General features: G+C 35.8%; 1 protein-coding gene across 1 annotated transcript in view; it reads right to left on the bottom strand.

The window, feature by feature from the left end:
* FSTL5 (follistatin like 5) overlaps positions 1–21,498 on the bottom strand; it is a 245,155-nt gene that overhangs the window by 156,207 nt on the left and 67,450 nt on the right. The window contains exon 4 of the mRNA XM_026041646.1: positions 6,768–7,016. Within this exon, the coding sequence (XP_025897431.1) occupies positions 6,768–7,016 (249 nt within the window). The remainder of the gene's footprint in view (positions 1–6,767; positions 7,017–21,498) is intronic.

The following is a 21,498-nucleotide window of genomic DNA, read 5'->3' as shown; positions in this document are numbered from 1 at the left end:
AAAGCACCCAATTAAAACTGCCAAAACTCCTCCTGCCATGAATTCTTTCAACTTTTTTGTTTATGAAAATCTGTTTATATTCTAATGCCAAAAATATTGAAAAACTATTGTAAAGATTAAAGAAATCATTAGCTTCCATATATAATCATAGCCTAAACTATATATCCTCATGTAACTAACGTATACTATTTCCTATGTTCAACATTATTAGTGACTTGAAAATCTTATATCAGTTCTCTCTTTCCTCCCTCTCCTCCTCATACGGTTTATTACAAAAATATGTTTTTTCTAACCACCAAAGCTAAAATTTCTGCTTTAAAACTTCATCATAGAGCAAAAAAGACGGATATATTCCCAGTGTGGCCATTCGCCATCTGCTTAAGCAAATACACTTAAAGATGCTTTCACAATTGTGATAAAGTGACAGCGCATCTAAGAGCACACAGAGCCCATATTCTGAAATGATGATCATACGACTGTAGTTTGCATCATTAGGGACCAATAAAAACCTTTATGTTCCATCTGAATTGCAAGGATCTTATCAAAGAGAAGCTGTAACAGGCAAATAACAAAGAAATGATCCATTCAGCACTTAGTCTTAAGTTTAGAAGCACTAACGAAGCAAACTTGACCATCATACTGGAAAGYGATTTTCTCCCTTTCAGATCTTATACTGATATATTAGGCCTACCATTTTACAAGACTGTGGGAGTTTTATTTGTTTTTGTTTTATCCTCTCTTATTTTCTAGGAGGACTATCATATAAACAGRGGTAAAGAGTATATTCTCAACAAAAGCTGAATTAAGATTTTCTGTCTAATTAAAACATTWTTCCTCAACTGATGACCGGGGAATGCTGAATTCACAACTTGCCTCAGTACAGTGAAACACAAAGGTTGAATAAGAAAGTACAACCTGCAACTTTATGAACAGTAGCACTTCTATTCCACACACCCAGTAATACTAAACAGATATCAAATCTGTATTTGATCTGTATCAAAAGTGCTAACAACATAGCTTCAATATACTGCATGCTTACTGGGAACCTTATTAATAATCCTACAGAGAATACAGCAAACAGCTCTCCTGCTTTAAGGCTAACATCAGCAGTTTAGGTTGGAAAAAAAAGAAAAGAAAAAAAAAAAAAACACACCTTTTCTCCTAGAGATTCAGCAGTGCTGGTCTCTAAATGGTGAAAATAAAATATTTCCACCATCTGCTGCTGCCCTGAGGGAAACAAACTTCCCTATAGTTCAGAATTTAATTGCACTCAAAGACAATATAAGTAAACACAAAAAGATAAAACATTATTCATAGCAAATGGAAGTTTTGTATAAATTTACTTTAGCTACTTTAGTTTATTTCTTGGGGCTGCATTTTAACCTATTTTTGTTGTTAACTTTTTCTTTATTTCTGTTTGTTGCTTTCAACAATTTTAAATCAGTGTTATCATTCCAGACAAAGAGAAAACTAAAGCATCTAATTAGATTTCATTGCCTAATTTATCAAATTTCATTCACTTGATGCAGAAGCAACAAGAGAAGCACCTTTGCCAAGGCCACTAACTGTGGAAATATTTTCTAATCTTGCATATTTTTCCCCCCTTAACAATCTGGTTTCTTCAAAAAAGTGAAAACTTCAAATACAAGCATTATAAATATTARTATTTTTTGATATGAGTAGCAAAGCTCTGTGTTTCCAAGAGAGTAAAATGGATAAGTTTGAATTCAAACAAAGGGAACTAAATTTGATTGAGACAAAAATTAACTATTTTGTATCCCTGAAATCCTCCTAAACCACATTTCTGCTGCAAGATTGAGTTGTTTCTTATATATTTTTATTATGAGCAAAGACTGTTTTATCGCAGTATGAAATCTGTTCCTTAATAATTTGAGAAATATGGTTTTTAGGCTTTTTCTTTTTTAAATATAACATTAACATTTCTGTAACAAACTATACAAAGTGAAGACCCTGCATTCTTTCTTTACCAAATGGTGGGAAGTAATGGCCAAATTCATCTTCCTACTGCAACACATTCCAATTAGATGAGAAGAAAGGAAAGGGAAGTTAGAAGTTTCCACTAGTTTGTAATCTATCACTAAATACAAACAATTTAAATTTCAAAGTCTCTAGCTTTTACATCTCATTACTTTTTTTTTTGTATGCTTTCTAATAGATTCCAAAATGTATGAAAAAGTCCTATAACACTTGCATATATTGAGTTGCAGTGATAAAATTAGGTAGCGTCATCAAGTTCCTTAGATTCTACTAAAGTCACTTTATACTTTAAAAAAATACTCTTTTCGTAGCTTCTTTTCAAAGCTAACAGGAAACAAAACATGTCTTCACTCAGAAGACACTTAGACACATATAAGTTGAAAAATAATAATCTAAATGAGTCAGTCACCTGAAGGTGAAAGGGGCCTGAATATTTTGCATGAACTTCTTTCCTTAAGAGACAGCTCATACAGAAGGCTGATGCAAACTGAAAGCTAAAACCAGATGAAGAGATAAAAACAGTAGATTTACAGGAGATGAAGAGATAAAATAATAGAATTACAGATTTTGAGCGGTCTCTTTTTCACTATCCTGTAACCTTGTAATTAAAAGTCACAAATTTTACAATAATAAGTGTGAAGAATTAAAGCTGGCAGCAAGAAATTTTACATTTGGAGTACAGGCAGTGATTTCATGGCATACATCAGCGGCCTGATGATCAGTGGAGCACTGCCACCCCCTCCATTTGTCCTCCAAAGAGAAACTCTGGAAAAAAAAGGCAAGTCCAGGAGATGCTTATCCCTTTGGCTTCCAACATGCTCCATGTTATGCTATAGGATCTCCTTCCCATCATGACCTTTCATATGGGAGAAAAAATAGACAGGGGTGAATCTGCCTTTGCAAAGAACACTAAAGAAAACTACTCTTGCACCACTACCAARTTCAGGTGAACTGCACATGTTGCCTTTTTGCAATGTTTGGTATAGTAAAAGAAAGATGATGAGCAAGGTACTTCATTCGATGGACAAAAAGTACCTAAGAACTGTGTCACATGATCTCTAGAACAAGTATGAACAATACACTTGTGTGCACTTTCTAATGACAAAAATGCAATTCTAATGACAAAGCCTTTCACACTCATTCCTTTTGATTTAATATTATCCAAGTGTACCCATTTGGAAGATCTACAGTACTATATTCGGCATATATGTAGGAGCTGCAAGCATTTATGARATTCCTCATATAAATGCACTATCTCTACTTTAAGCTGACATCACTAGAAAGTAGTTTGCTTACTTTTTTTTTTTTTTCTCCTACATTCTTTACTTGGGATGGACAAAATATCTAGTTTTACTGAAATTAGCTGAGCTCTACCACACTGTGAAAAATGACATTATCACAAACAGAAGCCAAGTTACCATTTATGTTAAACAAGTGGACAGAGTAACACCTACATTTGAAACACAGCTCATCTGATACAGGGGCCAGACAGAGACTTCAGAATGCAAGTCAGTACAGTCTTCCTTCAAACTGCACTTCATTACTAGAACCTGAAACACGCAGAACTCAAATTCTCCCTTCATTGTGTGATSCCCATACACATATTCCCTTATGAAGCAACAAACAGCAATGATGCCTCTACAAGCAATTTCTAACTTCATTATATTTTGTGCAGAGATTAACTGCAGAACACTAATTTCAAAGCATTATATGAAAACAGAATACTGAATAGCTTAGAGTTTATAAATGCATTTATTCCAGTGGTGAAGGGCTTAAAACACAAAGATTAGGATTGCTTCTGCCACAGAAAGTAAAAGATGTTTCTAAAGTATGTTCTCAGCTGACCAAACGCTATTTATAATGTGTTTGAGGCTGGTGACTCACCATGCTACATTCTAGAAATATTATTTACTTCCTTTTCCTTATCTCTGGCTTAAAGTCCAATATTTTAGTTGCAAAGTGATGGAAGGTAAYTGAACAAACAATGAATGTAGTATACACTGAATTTCAGCGTTTTTAAAGCAAGCATGTCATATGGACGTTCTCATATTTACCTTGAATTAACGTCACTCTGCAGATCCAATAGCAAATATTGCATACATACTTGCACTTCTTCTAGGTTAAACACATTGAGAAATTTAAGACATTCACTTCTACTTAAGAGGTATTTGTGACCAATCTTGGGTAGATGCTTGAATAAAATCAAACACAATAATGAAATTTTCATGAGAAGTACAAATTGAGAAATGAAGCATGTGCATACAGAAGAGAGATGAAAAGCTTTAGAGTTTAGAGATCTGCTGCATAGCAGTTAAAAAATGTTTTCAATCTGCTACTACTGCCTTCTTTGATGACTTCTAGTCCTTGTATTGGAATACAAAGTCAACAATCTATTTGTACCCACCCCCAGCAAGCATGATGATTTTATAGACCTCTTTCATATCAGCCACAAGTCATTTAGTGCTTTTGATCAATTTTGCTGCTGTCTTTTTAATTTAATTATTATATTTTTTTTCCAGTTCACGCATGCCCTGCTAGAATTGTTCAGAGTCAGCTCTCACCCRCACTGCCATGAGCAATTCTGTACCATTATGGCTCTCACTTAGGTTTCCATTTTCTTTTGTGCCAATTATGAATAGGCTGAATAGGTAACGTTACAGYCTGCAGAAATCCACCTATTGTAGTACTAGTAAGAAATCCAGAGTTCAGACAATTTAACAAACTAAAAGGCTCACCAAATGGATAATCCGACACAAACTARGGATAAAGAGGGACATGGAAAGGAAAATAATGATGCAGTTGCTTTCRTACCAAAGTTATTTCTAAGCACAAAACTTACACACAAAACAAGCTTTATTCTGGTATTACTTATATTGTAATGGAACTTTGTATACTACATTCTATAGAATTCTTAGTAAACTGCATTTTCTTATAATCATGTCAATGACCAAGYATACGACAGTAAGGAAATATATTTCACATGCAAGTCTTTATGACATGAGGACACAGAGTAAATAAAAAAAGTTGTGGGGAAGCTTCCATYCTTCTATTTAGACTCAAGCTTTTCAGGCCTGAATTTAGGGAAATGGAATCACCAAGGTTAACACAAAGGAGAAAAAAAAYGGAGCCTTTTCGACATCCAATGTGGCACATTCAGGCTCTGGGCCCAAAAAGCTCCTTGACAGCAGCACTCGGTGACATCACACCTCAAGCACGTAGCTCGTGTTCCCGTACAAAAGTCCCACTTAACTTTTTAGAAGGGATTGGGCTGTTGTTATTCTTCTCGGGAACTCCCGAGTTCCCAAGATGAACAACAGCTCCAGCCTTCTAAATCTGGCCCAAAGCCACTATTTCATGCCAAGCCTGAAAGGGGCAGAGATAGTGGCAGAGGCACCAAGAAAAGCAGCTCTAGTCCATAGCATTCACCACTCGCTGGGGATCATTAAAGCTGTGGTGGGCAATAACCAGGAAGGGCCATTTAGCAATTGAGAGTGCAGTGGCARCCAGATGGTCAAATTTCTTTCCTCCCACATAACATAAAGCTGCTCTGACACACAGAATGCACAGCCTGAGAACAGTCAGGACACTGCCGAGCCCTGCTCTGCTCTCTGCTTCTAAGGAATTAGCCAGCAAGACAACAAAAGTGGTGGCAACAAAGTCTAGTGACAACAGCACATCAGACTTCCCAGCTCACACGACAAAATGGCAAATATCAGGCCCAATGAACAGYCTAAGTTTTAAATTTTCTTGTTATAAAGGACGATAGCATTGGGATAGATGATTTCTGCAATCTCAAAAGGCATTTTAAGCATTTCAGATACTGGTCTTACATCAAGATTTGCTATTTTGTCAGTTTTCTTTTTTTTTTTTTTTGCACAACTTAGGCTTTTCATTTATATTAATTTTCAGTAATATTTACATAATATTCAAGAAATTTTTGACCTTAGCTGTTCAACTTTGCTGTTATAGAAAACAGAACTACACTCACAACATATTAAAGTTGTAACAAAATCAAGATAGTCATTAAAAAAAATCACAAATTACTTTAACTCTTGAGTAGATTCATTACAAACAACCTTATATTTTAAAAGTTTTCTTTTCCCTTCAAATCCATCTGTTTTAACCATTTAAAAAAATTTACAAATCTGTGGAAGTCATCACACCTGTTTAGTCAAGATCTGTATTTGCAAACCTCCAAAAGCCAACAAGGTGTGCACTTGCAATTGATGTAACCTTCAATTCAATAAACTACTTAACATCAGGTACGACTCTCAGTATTTAGACTAACCTTTCTCAGCGTGAACTCTTCACTGTCCAGGAATGAAGACCCATCTAGACACGAACAAGCTGCTAGTCTAGTACCAATTCCTCAACTTCAACAAATACAAGCACGAAGCCTGCAGTTTTACAGAAGCCCACCAAAACCCTAAATTCTGTTTTTCTGTAGAAGAGATTAACACCGGTCAGACCTTCACATTGCAGATACCTTCACGTGAATGCAGAARCCAGCTATATTTGTAAGGCAGGCAACAGTGGATTGGTTCGAGGTAGATATTTACCTTATTCAGGTTAAAAAGGTTGCTTGCAGAGTGCATTGAGTACAAAGCGGGGCGGGAGGAGGGCACATCTCCAGTGTAAGATATCTGTCATATCAGCTTTAAATCATTTACTATGCACTCAGCGCAGGCTCTATAGAGCTTCAACAGAACTGCTTGAAAACATCTAATTGCTGAAAATAAAGCAGATATTGCTCAGGCACCCTCACTTACCTTTGAAGAAGCAGTCTTCATTGTGCACGATGGTGATCTTGCGCCTTTTCAGGCAGGCAGCCCTGTGCACCTCGCAGTGGTTTTCGTAGTACTCGCCGTCGGAGCCGCACACGGGCTTGAAATGGGGCTTGCAGCGCTCCATGCACACGCATTCGGCCTGGCCCGTCTCCCCGTTCACCGCGCAGTGCCGGCCCAGCCCGCAGTACTTGTTCTCACATGACCCCACATGGCCATCTCGACCCATGTAACCTGCAGGAGGGGAAAGAAAAAAAAAAAAAAAAGGCAAATGTTAAGTTTCGCAGCTGATAAAGTGAAATAAAATAGGAAATCTCATTCAATAGCTTTCTTTATAAGCAAAAGTAGGTACTCTAGGTACTCTACAACTGTATTAATATTTACAAGACAGTAAGAACTATCTTAGGAATTTAAGGGATTGGGAAAAAGCAATCAGAAAATTCTAGTCCTTTAATACATGAAATTAAGTGTGCTAGAAGTATCAGCATTGTTTTACTAATCTGATTCCATTTTACCATCTTAGTATCAGTGTTTTCTCTGAAAGGAAGAAAATACTTTTTTTTTAATAAAAAAAGTAATATTTCTTGGTCTAAGCAGAAGTAACCAGTAATCACTGGTGACACTTCACACTTAGATGGCAGGAGAGTTTTTTTTTTAAAAAAAGTTCTAGAACATGAACCAATGGAGAAATGAGTAAAAGTGAAATAAGATTTAGAGTCTTATAACTAAGCAAAATTCTGTCAACACTTTCTCTCAGAAGTAGGTTTACTTAAATGCAAAACTAATATAAATGCTGGCAATTCTAGAAATATAAGCATTACTGGAGTTCTGTGACACAGATTGAAAAGAGAGCAAAATGCATTACAACAAATGAAGAAATAAAGATGTTACTGAGGCAAAGGTATAATGCTGTTAAGTACACTGTGGTTCCAACTGCAGTAATTTTACCATCTGGTGCCCTTAATTATGTTCTCTMAAGAAGCCAGGCACCAGGGCTGTAAACAAGTGGGAAAAGTCTACCACTCCTGGCCACAATCCTGTTTCTGATAAACAAGTCCACATACACCTTATAGTAAGTGTTTACACTGGAAGGGAAAAGAAAGTAATAATAAAAACATCCATCTGTACAGTTGTGGAATCTCGTTTCCTCTCTGCCCCCCACAATGAAGATCAGTCCTTCACTAAAGCCAGACATCCCAGGGTAACCTGAAATACTATTTTTTTCCTAGCTTCAGAAACTACAATCCTAAGCAAGCGTAATTTCAGAATCAAGGAATGAAAAACGAATCTGATGTTTTTCTTTGAAATACTGAATTAGATGCATATACCAAGTAAAAGACAATAAAAAGTGGTGAAGTTTCATAATATTTTTAAGAGTTCCCATACTAAGAAGCTCTGTTCTTATTAGTGTTCCTTCCCACCTACTTTCAACCTCCAGGCCCCTAAAAACAACTGCCTCACCTAGTTACCATTTTTTACTCTCCACTATGTTTCCCATCTTTCCACATCCTCATTCTTACTTTAAATTTTTAGTTTCCCAGTTGTTATCCTCTTTTGCATCCTCATTTCCCGTTCATTTCATTTTAGCCCACTTTTATCATTCCTAATCTCAAAACAAGGAATTTGATCTCCAAATGCTATAAATCCCTACTACTCTAACTGTATGTAATACTTTCCTAGCCCTCACAGCCAAGCCAAGCAATGCTTGGCTGTCCCACAACAAGAAAAAAAGTGGGAAGAAACAAATGATGAGTATTTCAGGGATTTTCTTCAATGAAGAGTAAACACAACTTGGCATACTTTTCCTTCTATCCATTGAAAATCCAAAATTTCCTCCTTCTTCTCCCTCCAATTCAGTGACAGAAGCAAATTCTTACCACTTTCTTATTATGTCTACAGAACTATTAGAGCTAGGACAATTCTACTTCCAATCTTGTACACTGTAAAATCCACTGTTTTCTGCAGACAAGCCTGGTACATAAGGCAAGTTACCACAGAACTTGACAAATCCTTCTGATGTATCATTTTATAAACAATTGAAGCAGAAAGCTAGAGTCTGGATAGTTATTCCAGAAGTAATTTCCAATGCAGCCACATTACAGTAATGCTCTCTACACACGGATAAGAAAGACTAGGTCAGTTTGGGATTACTGAGAACAATTTTTAAAGGCATTTGACTTGGAATCCTCACACCCAATTTAAAACAAGTTCTCTATAAGCTTTTGAAATTCTTTATCCTTGTGCCAGTATATCATCATAGATACAAATATTTGTAGGGAACAAACATCAACTGATCAATAACTTATATAAACTCAAGTTTCTTATACTACCACTAACCCCAAATAAAAAGTTAAGCCTGAGAGTACTTTATGGAACAGGTCACATACACACGTTACAAAATTCCCTCAAAGCAAAAGAATTAGAGTAGTTTCAGGCCAAAAAAAAAAAAAAAAATCTATAAATCATTATTATTTCTGCTTTCTGAATTGGAAGATAAAGATCTCAGGCTGACAACTTTTCTGAATTATTGAGGCTGTGTGGTGACTCAACAACACGTGTATTATCAGGGGAATGGAAACTGCATTGAGACTTCACTCCAGACTTCATTTTAGTGCTATAATTGAATCTGATGCCTGAATGCAAAACAGAAACTTTCAGATGAAGTAGAAAGGTTTGCATAACATATAGTGATACATAGAATATATAGTGATATTTCTAAAACTGGCCTATGTCAGAGCATAAAGACTCTGTACATCAATATACAAGTTTCCCTTAATATAAAACTGTATTAGTTTGCTGGAAAATGTTTTATAACCGTCTAGAATTTATACTGTTAATTATTCCAATATAATACACAACTGTATGTGACACTGCATGCTTAATTTTTTCTCCTAAGTCAATAGTAAAACTCTCATTGCTTTCASCACAGATAGGCTTCCACCTGCAGCCACAGTCTTTACCTGAGGTTCAGCTATTATTGGATGGTCTCAGCATATTTACCAGTGTAGCAGCTGTTCTGTGTTGCTTTTCATTTAAGAATTTATAGATCTAAGGCCTTTCATGAAAAGGAGGAGCTTTGCAGTGTTTCAAGTGAAAGCGCAGCACATACCTAGGCAAAGCAGTTTAAGTGACCATTTTAAAAAAATCCACAAAGTAGCTGTTACCAGAACAAGCAGAGCATGTTATAAATCTGAACTTTTACACTAGTAAAGATGTTTTTGAAAAGGCTARTGACACAAACCTAAGCACTGTAACACTATCAAAATAATAATAATAATTAGTTACACGTAAGGGCAGACCTTGATCATGCACCGGTTAAGGTAATCATTACCTTCATTATGTARGATCAAATCAAATTAGTTAGAGGCACGCACTACATACTGCATTCATACAGCAAATTAGTRCAGCAGTAAGAGATATGAATGAATAGTACTTCAGAGAGGAAAAATGTCATCACAAACTACTATTCATAGGTACTACCAAGTCAAGTCTTTCCAGTTATTTATGCTATTGTTTACATTTTGGAGGAAATATACGTGCAATATAGGAAGAACCACACTTCCAATGCATAGGAGAATACGCAAACAAAAGAGGAGATACTAAGTACTAAGGCTTTCCAAAATAGTTAATAAATGCCGTTATGATAACGGCTATGTATAAAAACACCAAAATTTCAAYTCAAAACAATAATTTTAATCTTGGAACAACCTATAATAAATATATTTTCAAGCTTTCACTTAAGATTCCTAAGATGTTTCTTAGCTACAAGGACAGCTCTATAGCATTCAGAGCGGAGAAAGTTTTAGGTCATGCTTGCGTCATTTACACCTGGGAATTACACAGCAGTTTTAGTGTGCAAAAAGATCATAAGAATACTCATTTTTTCTTCTAAAGTAATCAGAGAAAAAGCGTTGCATGTGGAACCTTTGGAAATTTATGAGAAGGTGAATCACTGCATCCTCCAGTTCGCCCGAGGTTGGAAGGCACAAAACCTTTTTATATGTWGATTGCTCACACCAGGCTCATCCATCTGCCTAGGAAATAACGGAACTGCAGACTCGGACTCCTTTCTTCTCTAATAACACGGTTTGCATTCATGGCTTCTATCAAAACCTACAGCACTATCTATGTGACATCTAAAATAAGGTGGCAGCTATGCTGGGAGTTGAATCATGGAATACTTAGTGTAAAATAACTGATGCTGTTTTTTAGGGTCAGCTCCCCCAATTTTAAAAACAAAAAAAGACAAAAAACCCACAGATTTTACAGATTGTCAGTGTCAGTTGCAGCTCTACAGGTGTATTTTTGATCCTTATGTTGACTATGTATGGCCCAGTCAAGACTGTAGCTCTAATGCTAGTAAATGTTCCATGTAGCTTTAGGTACCACCCAAAGCAGAAAAATTTGGTGGGAAGGACACAAACTTGAAGATTTTACTCAATCTTACTTTTTTTAATCACGGATTATTAGGATGACCGTGAGATTCTGCTCATAAATATTTTAAAATTTAAAATTTCTAGGCCTGTTTTACTAAACTGTAATACTAGAACAAGAGTTTTTACACAAATTTGGAGATCACTAGCCAKAGCCACATATAACTATATGAACAGACTAAGGGAATAAATCTGCATTGCATCATGTTCCAGCGCTTCTCATATAAAAACTTAAGGTTTTTTTTTGTTGTTGTTGTTGTTTTTTTAAAATTTGGAACATTTGAGGAATGGAGAAAAATAACTAAATAACTTCAGAATAAGTGAAAGTTACAAGTAATTTTACTATAACAACATAAGGAACAGCACATATCTTAATAAAGACACAGACTATATATTGATAATGAGGGAATTACTTTTAGTTTTAGCAGGCAGGACAGTTAACTACAGAGCACTAAATGATCTGAATTCCAAACCAACCAGATACATTAAGCTATGCAAATGAATGGACATAGCATAAGGACACTTTAAACCACAGCTTAGGATTCAAGATAATAATTGCACAGAGACAAAATATGCAAAGCTTACTAAAATAAGTACTTTCTGTTACGTAACGGTTTAAACTGTAAAAGAACAGAAGAGAATAAGACYTTTTAAAAAGTTTAAGGGGAAGAAATAAGCCTTTGGTAACATCCTTTTTCCTCCCAGGTGATTTTCAACATTGGAAATGTAAACTAGCTCTGAAGGCAACAGAACTAGACTGAGCTAGTCCTACTTCCATGCCAGGAAAGACTCCGCTCAATAGTTCTCCAAAGCAATCCCTTGTAGCGTGCTGTTTGCAACAGCATATCCCTCACAACTGCAAGATCAAGGCCTTTCACACTGGGTAAAAAGGAGCTTAAGAAACTTAACCATAAAAATTCATAGAAATAAGCTGGATTTTGATGCAGAATTGCATCACAAATTTCCTAATCTGTTCTTTACAATTTTCTATGACCAACCTCTAAGGCAAGAGGCAAAATGCTCTGCTCCTACGTTTAACTTGCAGATCAGATGTGTTGGTGAGTTATTTGCTCCTGCTTTTCACACCTCCTTATTTTGCCTATGCCTATAACCAACTTTTGGTTGTTTCCTTTACTCCACACTTCCTCTCCCCTTCTATCTCTCTCTCTCTCAAAAAAAAAAAAAAAGTCACTTCTTTTTTAGGGCTCCTAATACTTCTACTTGTATCCTTTTACAATTTGACTGAAAAATCCTGGTGGTCTAAATATTACTGTAGAAGGAATAACTGACAGAAATAGATATAGACTTCAACTGCACTTCTTCCTTTGAAAGCCAAGCTTGACTTATGTGTTCAAATAAAGTAGCTTTCTTGTGTTCATCAAAAGGTAGATTAGGGACAAGAAGGGATGAAAAACCACACTAAGAAAAGAAAGGACAGAGAAAGCCACAGTGAGCACAAGAAGATGAAAACTCCTGCAAGACTCAAGACAAGAAGACTTTTAAGTGTTGCATACATCACTATTAACCCAAAATCCTCCAATGCCCAGAAGAGCAAGAACAGTCTCGCAACCTCTCCTAGCTGATCCCTCTCCATCTTACCAGCCTTTCGCTACTGTCTCAAGCGAGCTTGCCAGGACTGCACTTCCTCAAAAAAAGGGGTAAAAAGAGGGKCCTTCCCAGCTGCTTGCAGTTCTGCCATTACCCACTCCTCCCTGCTCCTCTTGGAGGCCCTTAGCCCCTGCAGCAGCTCTGCCCACCAGCGGAGCCAGCACAGCTGCCTGCTCCACCTGGAATGGCCTTCACCTGGCGCAGGAGATAGGGCGGGAGGCTCAGCAGCCACCCAGCCTCCCTTCCAGCATCACCTGGAGAACTTTTGGGGGGACTCTTCCCTCTATGAACTTTCGCACYTGCCCTTGTAGGTTCATTAAGAATTTGCTGCTGATTTCAGAACACAGAATGAGGGCTGTAATAACTGTCCTGTGCAGCCTTTTCTCCAGAGCAGTGCCTTGCTAAGAGTCCTGGCAAAAATGAAATTTCCACTGCCACTACAGCAGAGTCACCTGGCAATATGTGCCATCTGGCAGAGACACCAGGGTCCTCATGGAGAACTTTGTGCCCTTGATTCAGGRCCTCCCCTTGACTGAGGCTGTCCACACACAGGAAGGGACCACAGGAGACAGCATGGACCCAGTCCGTCACTGCCAGGAGGCAGCTTGCTTGTGGTGATGCATGAAAACCTCATGAAACCCCCCTTGGCTGGTCRTCCTCCTTGCTTTTGGACTTTAAACTGGGTAATTTCATCCATGAGCTCAAGATGCAACTTGCTTTGTTTGGAGGAGGAGAAGTGGAAARCATATGTAGGCCTGAAACCAACTGCTGAAAGAGTAGCCCTGGAACAAGAGCACTGCTGGGCACATATGTAAATACAGACTAATGTCCTCGGGGCAAGCTCCAAGACAGCAGTTCACTAAGTTTAAACAAATCCTTAGGTGTACCTATCATTAGGTTATGTTTTTCTTTCTCGTATATTATCTTATCTTTACAAGAGTATTATTCAATTATATCAAAGCCGAGGGAAACAGCAAACCCTCTAAAACAAAGTGAGAAATGACCCATTCGTCTCACCGCAGCTACATGAACCAATATTCAAATGGCTGATTGCTTTTCAATAGCAGCACAGCAGGCAATCGCACGTTCTGCCAACTGTGCTACCCAATGTCACCAAGTAATAGCAGGAAAATGTGCATCACGATTACTGCAGTTGGAAAGAGGTCATAGTTTAAACAACCTTTCRCACATTTTAATGTTTGTTTGAAATATAACTTGCTGAAAATCCCAAAGGCTTCGCTTAGCTTTCAGTCAGACAAAAGAGCCTGAGCATTGTTCATTTGCTATTTAAAAAAGCAAGCTGATTAGCTGCCAAGGCATTGATCAAACAAAGCAAAACTCTGTTAAATTATTGACTGGAGTTTCCCTTTTACAGAGAGCTTAGTTAAAAGTCAGTAAGGCTGCTAGAATTTGTCCTCAAAACCTAATGTGATAACTGCAGTGGCACCCAGGATATTAACTGCTTCTGTATGTTAACTTTTCACAAGAATAGATCTGCCAATTTAGGATTAATATTATGTACTTAAAAGACTCTTGTTTCCTCCATAGGCATATGTGACTTCACTGGGAATAAATACACTCATGCAGCCAACAAGGCTATAAACTGAAATTTTAACTTATCCTCTGACTATGTAGCTGGCACCAAACAGATCATTCAGCTACTAGTGGTACCGCTTAGCGTATCATAATGCAGAGATGGTACAATTCTGATGCACAACTTAAAAGAACATTTTCTTAAATAGTTTGAAGCCCTTCTCGCAGAAGAGAGCTGTGGCTACTTCCTGCACCCTTCACCGAGAATGTCTATATGAATAAGTAGCACAGACATTGAACCATTCAAACCATATGGTTCAAGTGCAGAATCATTGCTGTGAAGGGAAGGCTAAGAAAGAAACGTCAAGTATTCCCAGCTGCAGCCATTAGATATATTTGCTCCTAGTAAAGTTGACATTGTCCATTTATTTCAAGTTTTTGGTGAGAAACACAGTGTGAGAGCTTAAATTGTGCTGGCTCTTTATAGAAACCAGCATATTCAGTAAGAAAATGAGGAAGGAGGAAATTAGGAGAGGGAAAAAAAATAAAACCAAACAAGGCAATATTGRAGTTACATAGGTAAAAAGCATGACCTCAAATAACTTCTAAAACAATCACTGGAAATTTGGAGGGAAATTGTCTCTAGAAGAAGAGAATGTCTCTAGAAGAATATGCAGACAAGTTATAAAACTTCAATTTGTTGTTTTTTTTTTTCTTTGAGAAATAAAAGTCTATTCCATTTCCTTTCCATCAGTCATGTGGAACAAATGTATGAACTGTAACAGCAGAAGAAATATTGAGGTGGGCAAGATATAATCTTCACAATCAGAAAACACAACTGTATGTACTTACGAGAAATCATTTTAGAAAATGTGCTTATATTTGCATAAAACCCAGAATAGGTAAGACCTCTGCAACACATTCTACATCAGTATCCACTGATGTACATAATTCTATTTACAAATGCAAAAGACTACCATTTATCACAAAATGCTGCCTGARGCTGCTACAGTGAAAATAATTATTCATTTATGGAACTACTCACTTTACTGTAAAATCTAGTAACACTTCTGACACGTCATATAAGAGTAAAGGCAAAGGAGACATGAATCTGTCCACATCAGATTATTTCTGGTCATCAGGTATTTATAATAATAGATGGAGAGCAAATACATAAGAAAAACAAAATGCCATGTATTGTTCAGCATAGGATGTTATTTCTCAGTCACTGTCTTCCTGGCAAGAACAGAACAAATAAATTCAGAATTACACATGAAACTTAATCTGCTGTTTTTTTGTAACCAAAGAATATAGTTCTCAAAGATGCCTAACAGACAACAAATTTTGACACAAGTAATCCATGCCTTCCTATGGGTATGACATATCTGAAAGGTATATTTTAGGAACAATATAAAGGAGTCTTTAAAAGAATGTCTTTACCAAGAATGGATATATACATGATGAAGCTACATCATTTGCMTCTGGACCTTGTTAGAATGAAAAACCTCATCTCAAAGAGCCTAGAAGTTTCATGACTTAATGCTACTTTCCATAGTTACAGAAAATGATTTGTAGCAACGTGTGTGTACACTGCATGTATGCTGCTTTTCTCAAAGCAAGATTGATCCTATCTATATATTTAGCAAAAGTTATTATCTGAAGCAATTACAGTTAACCTAAAGCATTTACAATTATCTGAAAATATCCTGTTAGACTGTATTAAAATGAGAGAACGTTAAAAAATGTTTTCTCCCTGTCTGGAGAGAATACTGCTTCATAAAAAGAACAAAACAGATGAAAAGGTAAAGTATCAAAAAATGCCTTATCTTGACATATGACATGAAAACTACAAAAACTCTTATGTAACCTATTCCTTTTTTTCAGCAGTTTTAAAGTAATAGGCAACAGTTTATTCAAAATTCAATTTAATTTATGCATTCGTTTTAATACTCACTAAACATTATCAAGTACCTGTTGAGCAATAAGTGAAGAAGTAACTTCTTTCACTAATAAAACAAATAATAGCGAGATAAATCACTCAAGCAATGCAAGTACTAAAAACATATTTTCTCTTTCCGTACTACACTAATGATATTTGTGTGATATATAATTCCTAAAAATAGAGTAAATATTTTTTTTTGCTGCTAAACCACAAGTCTGGTATTCTTTTTTAGAAATTTCTTAGTTGATTATAGTTTTGTTTTGTTTTTTAATTCTTTCTGTTCTTTAATAAATATGTCAAAGTAAGTTAAAGTTAAAATACAAGAGTCCTTTCTCCAACATAGTGGAAAATCAAGATTTATAAAGGAAGTGCTTATATATGAGAACGCATTTAGCTCTTGGCAGAAAGAGCAATTCCAGCCAGATATTCCAGCTGTCATATTTTCTGTAATAGCTAATATAGCTTCTGATTCAGTGAAAAAATTGTCCTTTCCATAAAAAATGGGGGGGGGTGGGGGTGGGAAGCACTATTCTTTCTTGGCTAATACTAGTAATGGATAAAAATCCCTAGTATCCCTACATGTCAATTAAGGTAGGACTTGGCAATAGGCAAGCATTAAGATTTTCTGAAGTACCAGCTACAGAATTAAATATGCAAAACCTTAAAGCGCAGACAATACCATATTAAAATGCTGTTCAACACCTCATCTTAGCCATCTTGAAATGGATAAGGATTATACTGCCACAATAAGCACAAGTCCTGAAGCGCTGTTAAGCGTGCACTGCGCTGTTAAGCATGTTAAGTGGAGSACTGCTCTACTATTGTGCAGAAACTTTTTAACTACATTCTTGGTGTATGGCATTTACTAAAGAAAGGTTAATTCTTCTATGTATAAGCAAAACCAGCTAATTAACTGTGTATCCTGATTTCTTAAGGGAGTGAAAGTATTTCATGAAGAGAGATGCACGCATATATATATATATATATATATTTATAACTGGAGAAAGAAACATTGCCATAGGAGCAGCATTTTGAACAACCAGGAGCAAAGTGATCAAGTCTAGAGTATCTAAAAAATAAACTAAACTAAAATAGGAAAACACTGAAACTTACTGCACATCAGCAAATCCTTTACAAGCYTTTTTCACCTTACAACTACTTTGTAACTAAATTGCTACAGTCGCTTTTATCACAGTTAGTTTATTTAAATAACYTTTTTTTCCCCTATTCTCAGAGCCACTAATTGATCTTTGAATTTACAGCAGCTTGAAATGTGGCAATCTAATTGAGATGTATGTGACTTGATTAATTAATTTAAATTTACCAGAATGACCCGGTTACCTCGCTTAAGCTTTCCTAAGCCAGRTTTACCTTTATACCATATGCTCACTGGCAAACCAATATTGAAAACAGTAGTAATGTCTGTTGATTACTACATTAAAATGTAACATTTATATAATGCTATGAAAATTTGCTCTCATGGCAGAACTTATGTTAACTGCCTGCTTCCATTTTGAGAGGTGAAGAACTAAGAAGAATCAAAGCTAAATAGCACCTTAATAAGTATTGTTACTCTTGTGTTCAGAAAGGAATTTCATAGACTTCTGCTGACATTACAGTTTCTAGAAAATAGGAAAATAACGACTGACGTATTTCTGAACATAAAACTCTCCGGCACTCCCATACACTTTTATTGAAAAATAAATGGAAATACTATTACCTTGTAAGAATGTTATTTGTTTCCTTTATAACTGCTGTTAATTTTCCACATAAATATGATAGCCAGTATAAAGACTATTTCTAAGCATATATWTTTTTTTTTTGCCCCACATATCTTGATCAGACTTGAGTGACTTGGCAGATAATGTAATAATTCTGATTTGCTGAAAATATCATTCCTGTAATACATTTTCAGATTTAGAAATTTCCAATCAAGAAATTTATTCTGATTATGAGCTTCAAACACTTTCAGCTGCTGTGAGAAAGTTATTGCGAAGCAAGTTTGATTTTGTAGCAGTAACTTCACCTCAGTAAAAGGCTGGCATATTTTCCCTAACCTACATTTTTCTCATAAGCTAATATTTTTTTTCCATGAAAACAAAAATAGCAAACATTCTCCTTTGAGAAATAATTTGTTCTCATGCTTCATGCCCTATAAATCTAAAGTCAGATTCTGACAATGTAACTCAACACTTACTATTATTGCTGCCTTCCTGGTGATCTGTGCTCCCAAAATCTGAACTCAAAGAACGTGTTCGTGTTCTGTATAATCCACAAAATATCACTTAGGCTATCCTGGGTCTATATCCAGTTCTGAAGAAAAGAGATTTTAGATTGACTTGAAGGATGCTGGGCCAGAGTTGGCCCATTAATGGCCGCATAGAATAAAAATTTCTTAATCTGCTCAGCATTGCCATAACTAAGGTCATTACAGAAAGCAGCATAATTCTACTTTGCATTTAATTTGGAAATATTTATTTATGCATTGATCAGTGTTTCCCAGAGAGACAGTCAGATCTCTTCCACCTCCCCCCCTTTTTTTTAATCTAAACTGATTAATCCAGAATTGATTAATCTAAACTGATTTGATCAGACTCTTCTGATTTGTGTGTGTGTATATACATGTATATATATATATATATATATAAAATACACTCATATATACATATATATACACATATAATGATTTGGTTCTAGATTTTTTCCCCCTTTTCCTCAAAGGCAATTCTCACATAGGAGAGGCTTGCTGGTCTGCTCAGGACAACTCTACTGCTATAAGAACTTATATGAATCTAACTTCAAAGCAATAGTGTAAGTAGCCTCCCAAAACCGCAGGAGTTTTCCAGGCATGAGGATAGCTCCTAAGTTCATGTTCTTATTGTGTTTCCTTAGCAACTAGGTACAAATGAAACATCCCCAGAGGCAAAGGCTACCGTTTCTGTCTTTGGTAGCCCTTTCTATTTGTTTGTGCTGATCCCGCCCGTTTCCATCTCAAGTCATCAGACTCAGCCATTCAACAATGTCAACAGCTTAAGATCTTGTAAAACTATCACTCTTTCTTTTCATCATTTACTACCTCAGCTCATAAGTCTCGAAGACATTAAATAACAAAAACAAATCAAAAACAAACAGGGGAAAAAACACCTTCTGGGGTAAACATCTTCCAAACAGTTTATTCCCAGGTGAAATACTTGATAAAACTAAAAATGAGTTATATTTGACATTGTATGACACCCTAGTTTAATTTTTAAATGTTTTACATGTTCTCCCACAGAGTATTCAACGTATTCATACTGGCTCTTATCACTGAGCTAGCTACTAATGGCCTGACACCAATACTAATGATGGAATATTAAATGAGACTACAATTAACAGGTACAGTGATTCTCCATAATCAGCACAGTCTATCTTTGTACTTATTGCATGCAAACTTCAACTTTCATATGTCTATTTGCTTTAAAAATACATCCTTATGCTGCTAGAAGACTACTTTTACAAAACAGTAGCAAATAGAAGAAAATAATTGTACATGTAGTGTTATGTAGACTATTCAAGTTGCATACAAAGAAGACATGAAATCCAAATATTCACAGCAATTGAACATAGTGTTAAGTGCACCATCTGAAGCTGTGGCAATACTACCTTGATCCCTGCAGCTAACAGGGAAAGCATATCAAGTGATAATGATTAAATTTGGCAGACTTTCAAGGCTTGAGTTGTGTTTGTTTTTTCATAAATGGACTATTTATCATTTTAGTTTAGCATTTGCTTAACTTCAGGATTGCAAGAATGAGAAGTCAAGCTGTGTGTTTTGTGCACCTCAATCAATTTCTGTTTACTGAAGTCAAGGAAATAGCTTTTTACAATACAGACACTGAATTTAATCAGACATTAACCAATACAGCTCATGAGTGATACTTGCTAGATCATTCTATCTACTTTCTATGCAAGTATATTCTTTTCTGAATTCATGCATGTTGCATAAAATAAAATATTCAGACAGACAAGTTCATGTTGAACTAAAGAAAGACCATCATACTATGTATTTAGTATATCTAATGATATCACTAACCTGATGCCTATTTGTTAATATTATTTTTATTAAAAGGGAAAAATCCATCTTGACCATCTCAGTGCCTAATGGTTTCGACTGCAAAATAATTTGCAATTTTTCATGGTGAAATTTAAACACAGACCTTTTAAAAACAAAATACCCCAACAAAGAAAAACAGATAAGCAGATTAAGAAAGACTATTCACTTTTTTTCTCCACAGCGGTTCTCTTTGTAGAACCTTATAATTATGAACACAGGCACATACTCCTATTACTTTTGCCTCAGAACAGCTTCAACATCATTTTGACTACCTTAGTTTTATTTACTTCATTCCAATTTTTTATCATGTAGAAAAAGCTTCAAAAGCTTCCCTGGAATTTAGGAGTAGGCATCAGCTTGAAAAAGCAATCAGTAAAATGCTTTGGAAATAGATTTGTCGTGGCTGAACTTGATTTTGATGGAAGATACAGGAACAGGAAGAAAAAAAAAAAAAGAAGTGAAAATGAATACAAAAGAAAATAAATGACATTCTAATAAGGAGGATCTTAAGCTTGTGAATATAGCTCCTAATTTCAGTTCTAAAGAATTACTCAAAACACAGCTACAGAAATAGTGAAAGCATCTGTTTCTATTTGGTGTAGTCAAAATATTTAAGGAAAGAAAATATGTCTCTTATGATCTCATGATGTGTTAATAATGGATATATCCATCATGGTGTTTTCAATACCCATTTAGTCATGATGTTTTTCAGTGGTAAGAATATCCTCCTGTTTACATGAAGTACCATTCCATTGTTAATAATCCACACAAAAGAAAGGAAAAAAATGAAGCCAGAATCTATTAAAAAACACACATATGAATAGTTATCTTCTCTAGTCAGAAACATTTATCCATCAGAGGTCTACCACTACAAAACTCTTCTGTTTGTGATGTTAAAAGATGGACTTAATTAAGCAATCAGGGATCATAAGGAAAGTAATTTGGCTTCAGATTACCCTAAGAGAGGGAACCAAGTAATAAGGGACTACAAAACAAAATAAAGCATACAAGCCTTGTATTGAACTACAGGCTTTATCCTCTCTTCAGTAACACAAGGAAAATTCAATCTTACAATATAAGACAGTGTAAGGATGTGTGCCTTGCTTT

The sequence above is a fragment of the Nothoprocta perdicaria genome, unplaced genomic scaffold (genome assembly GCF_003342845.1).
Source record: "Nothoprocta perdicaria isolate Ctin4 unplaced genomic scaffold, notPer1 scaffold_29, whole genome shotgun sequence".
NCBI lineage: Eukaryota > Metazoa > Chordata > Aves > Tinamiformes > Tinamidae > Nothoprocta > Nothoprocta perdicaria.
Note: the sequence above shows the minus strand (reverse complement) of the source record. Positions and strands in the feature narration are given on the sequence as shown.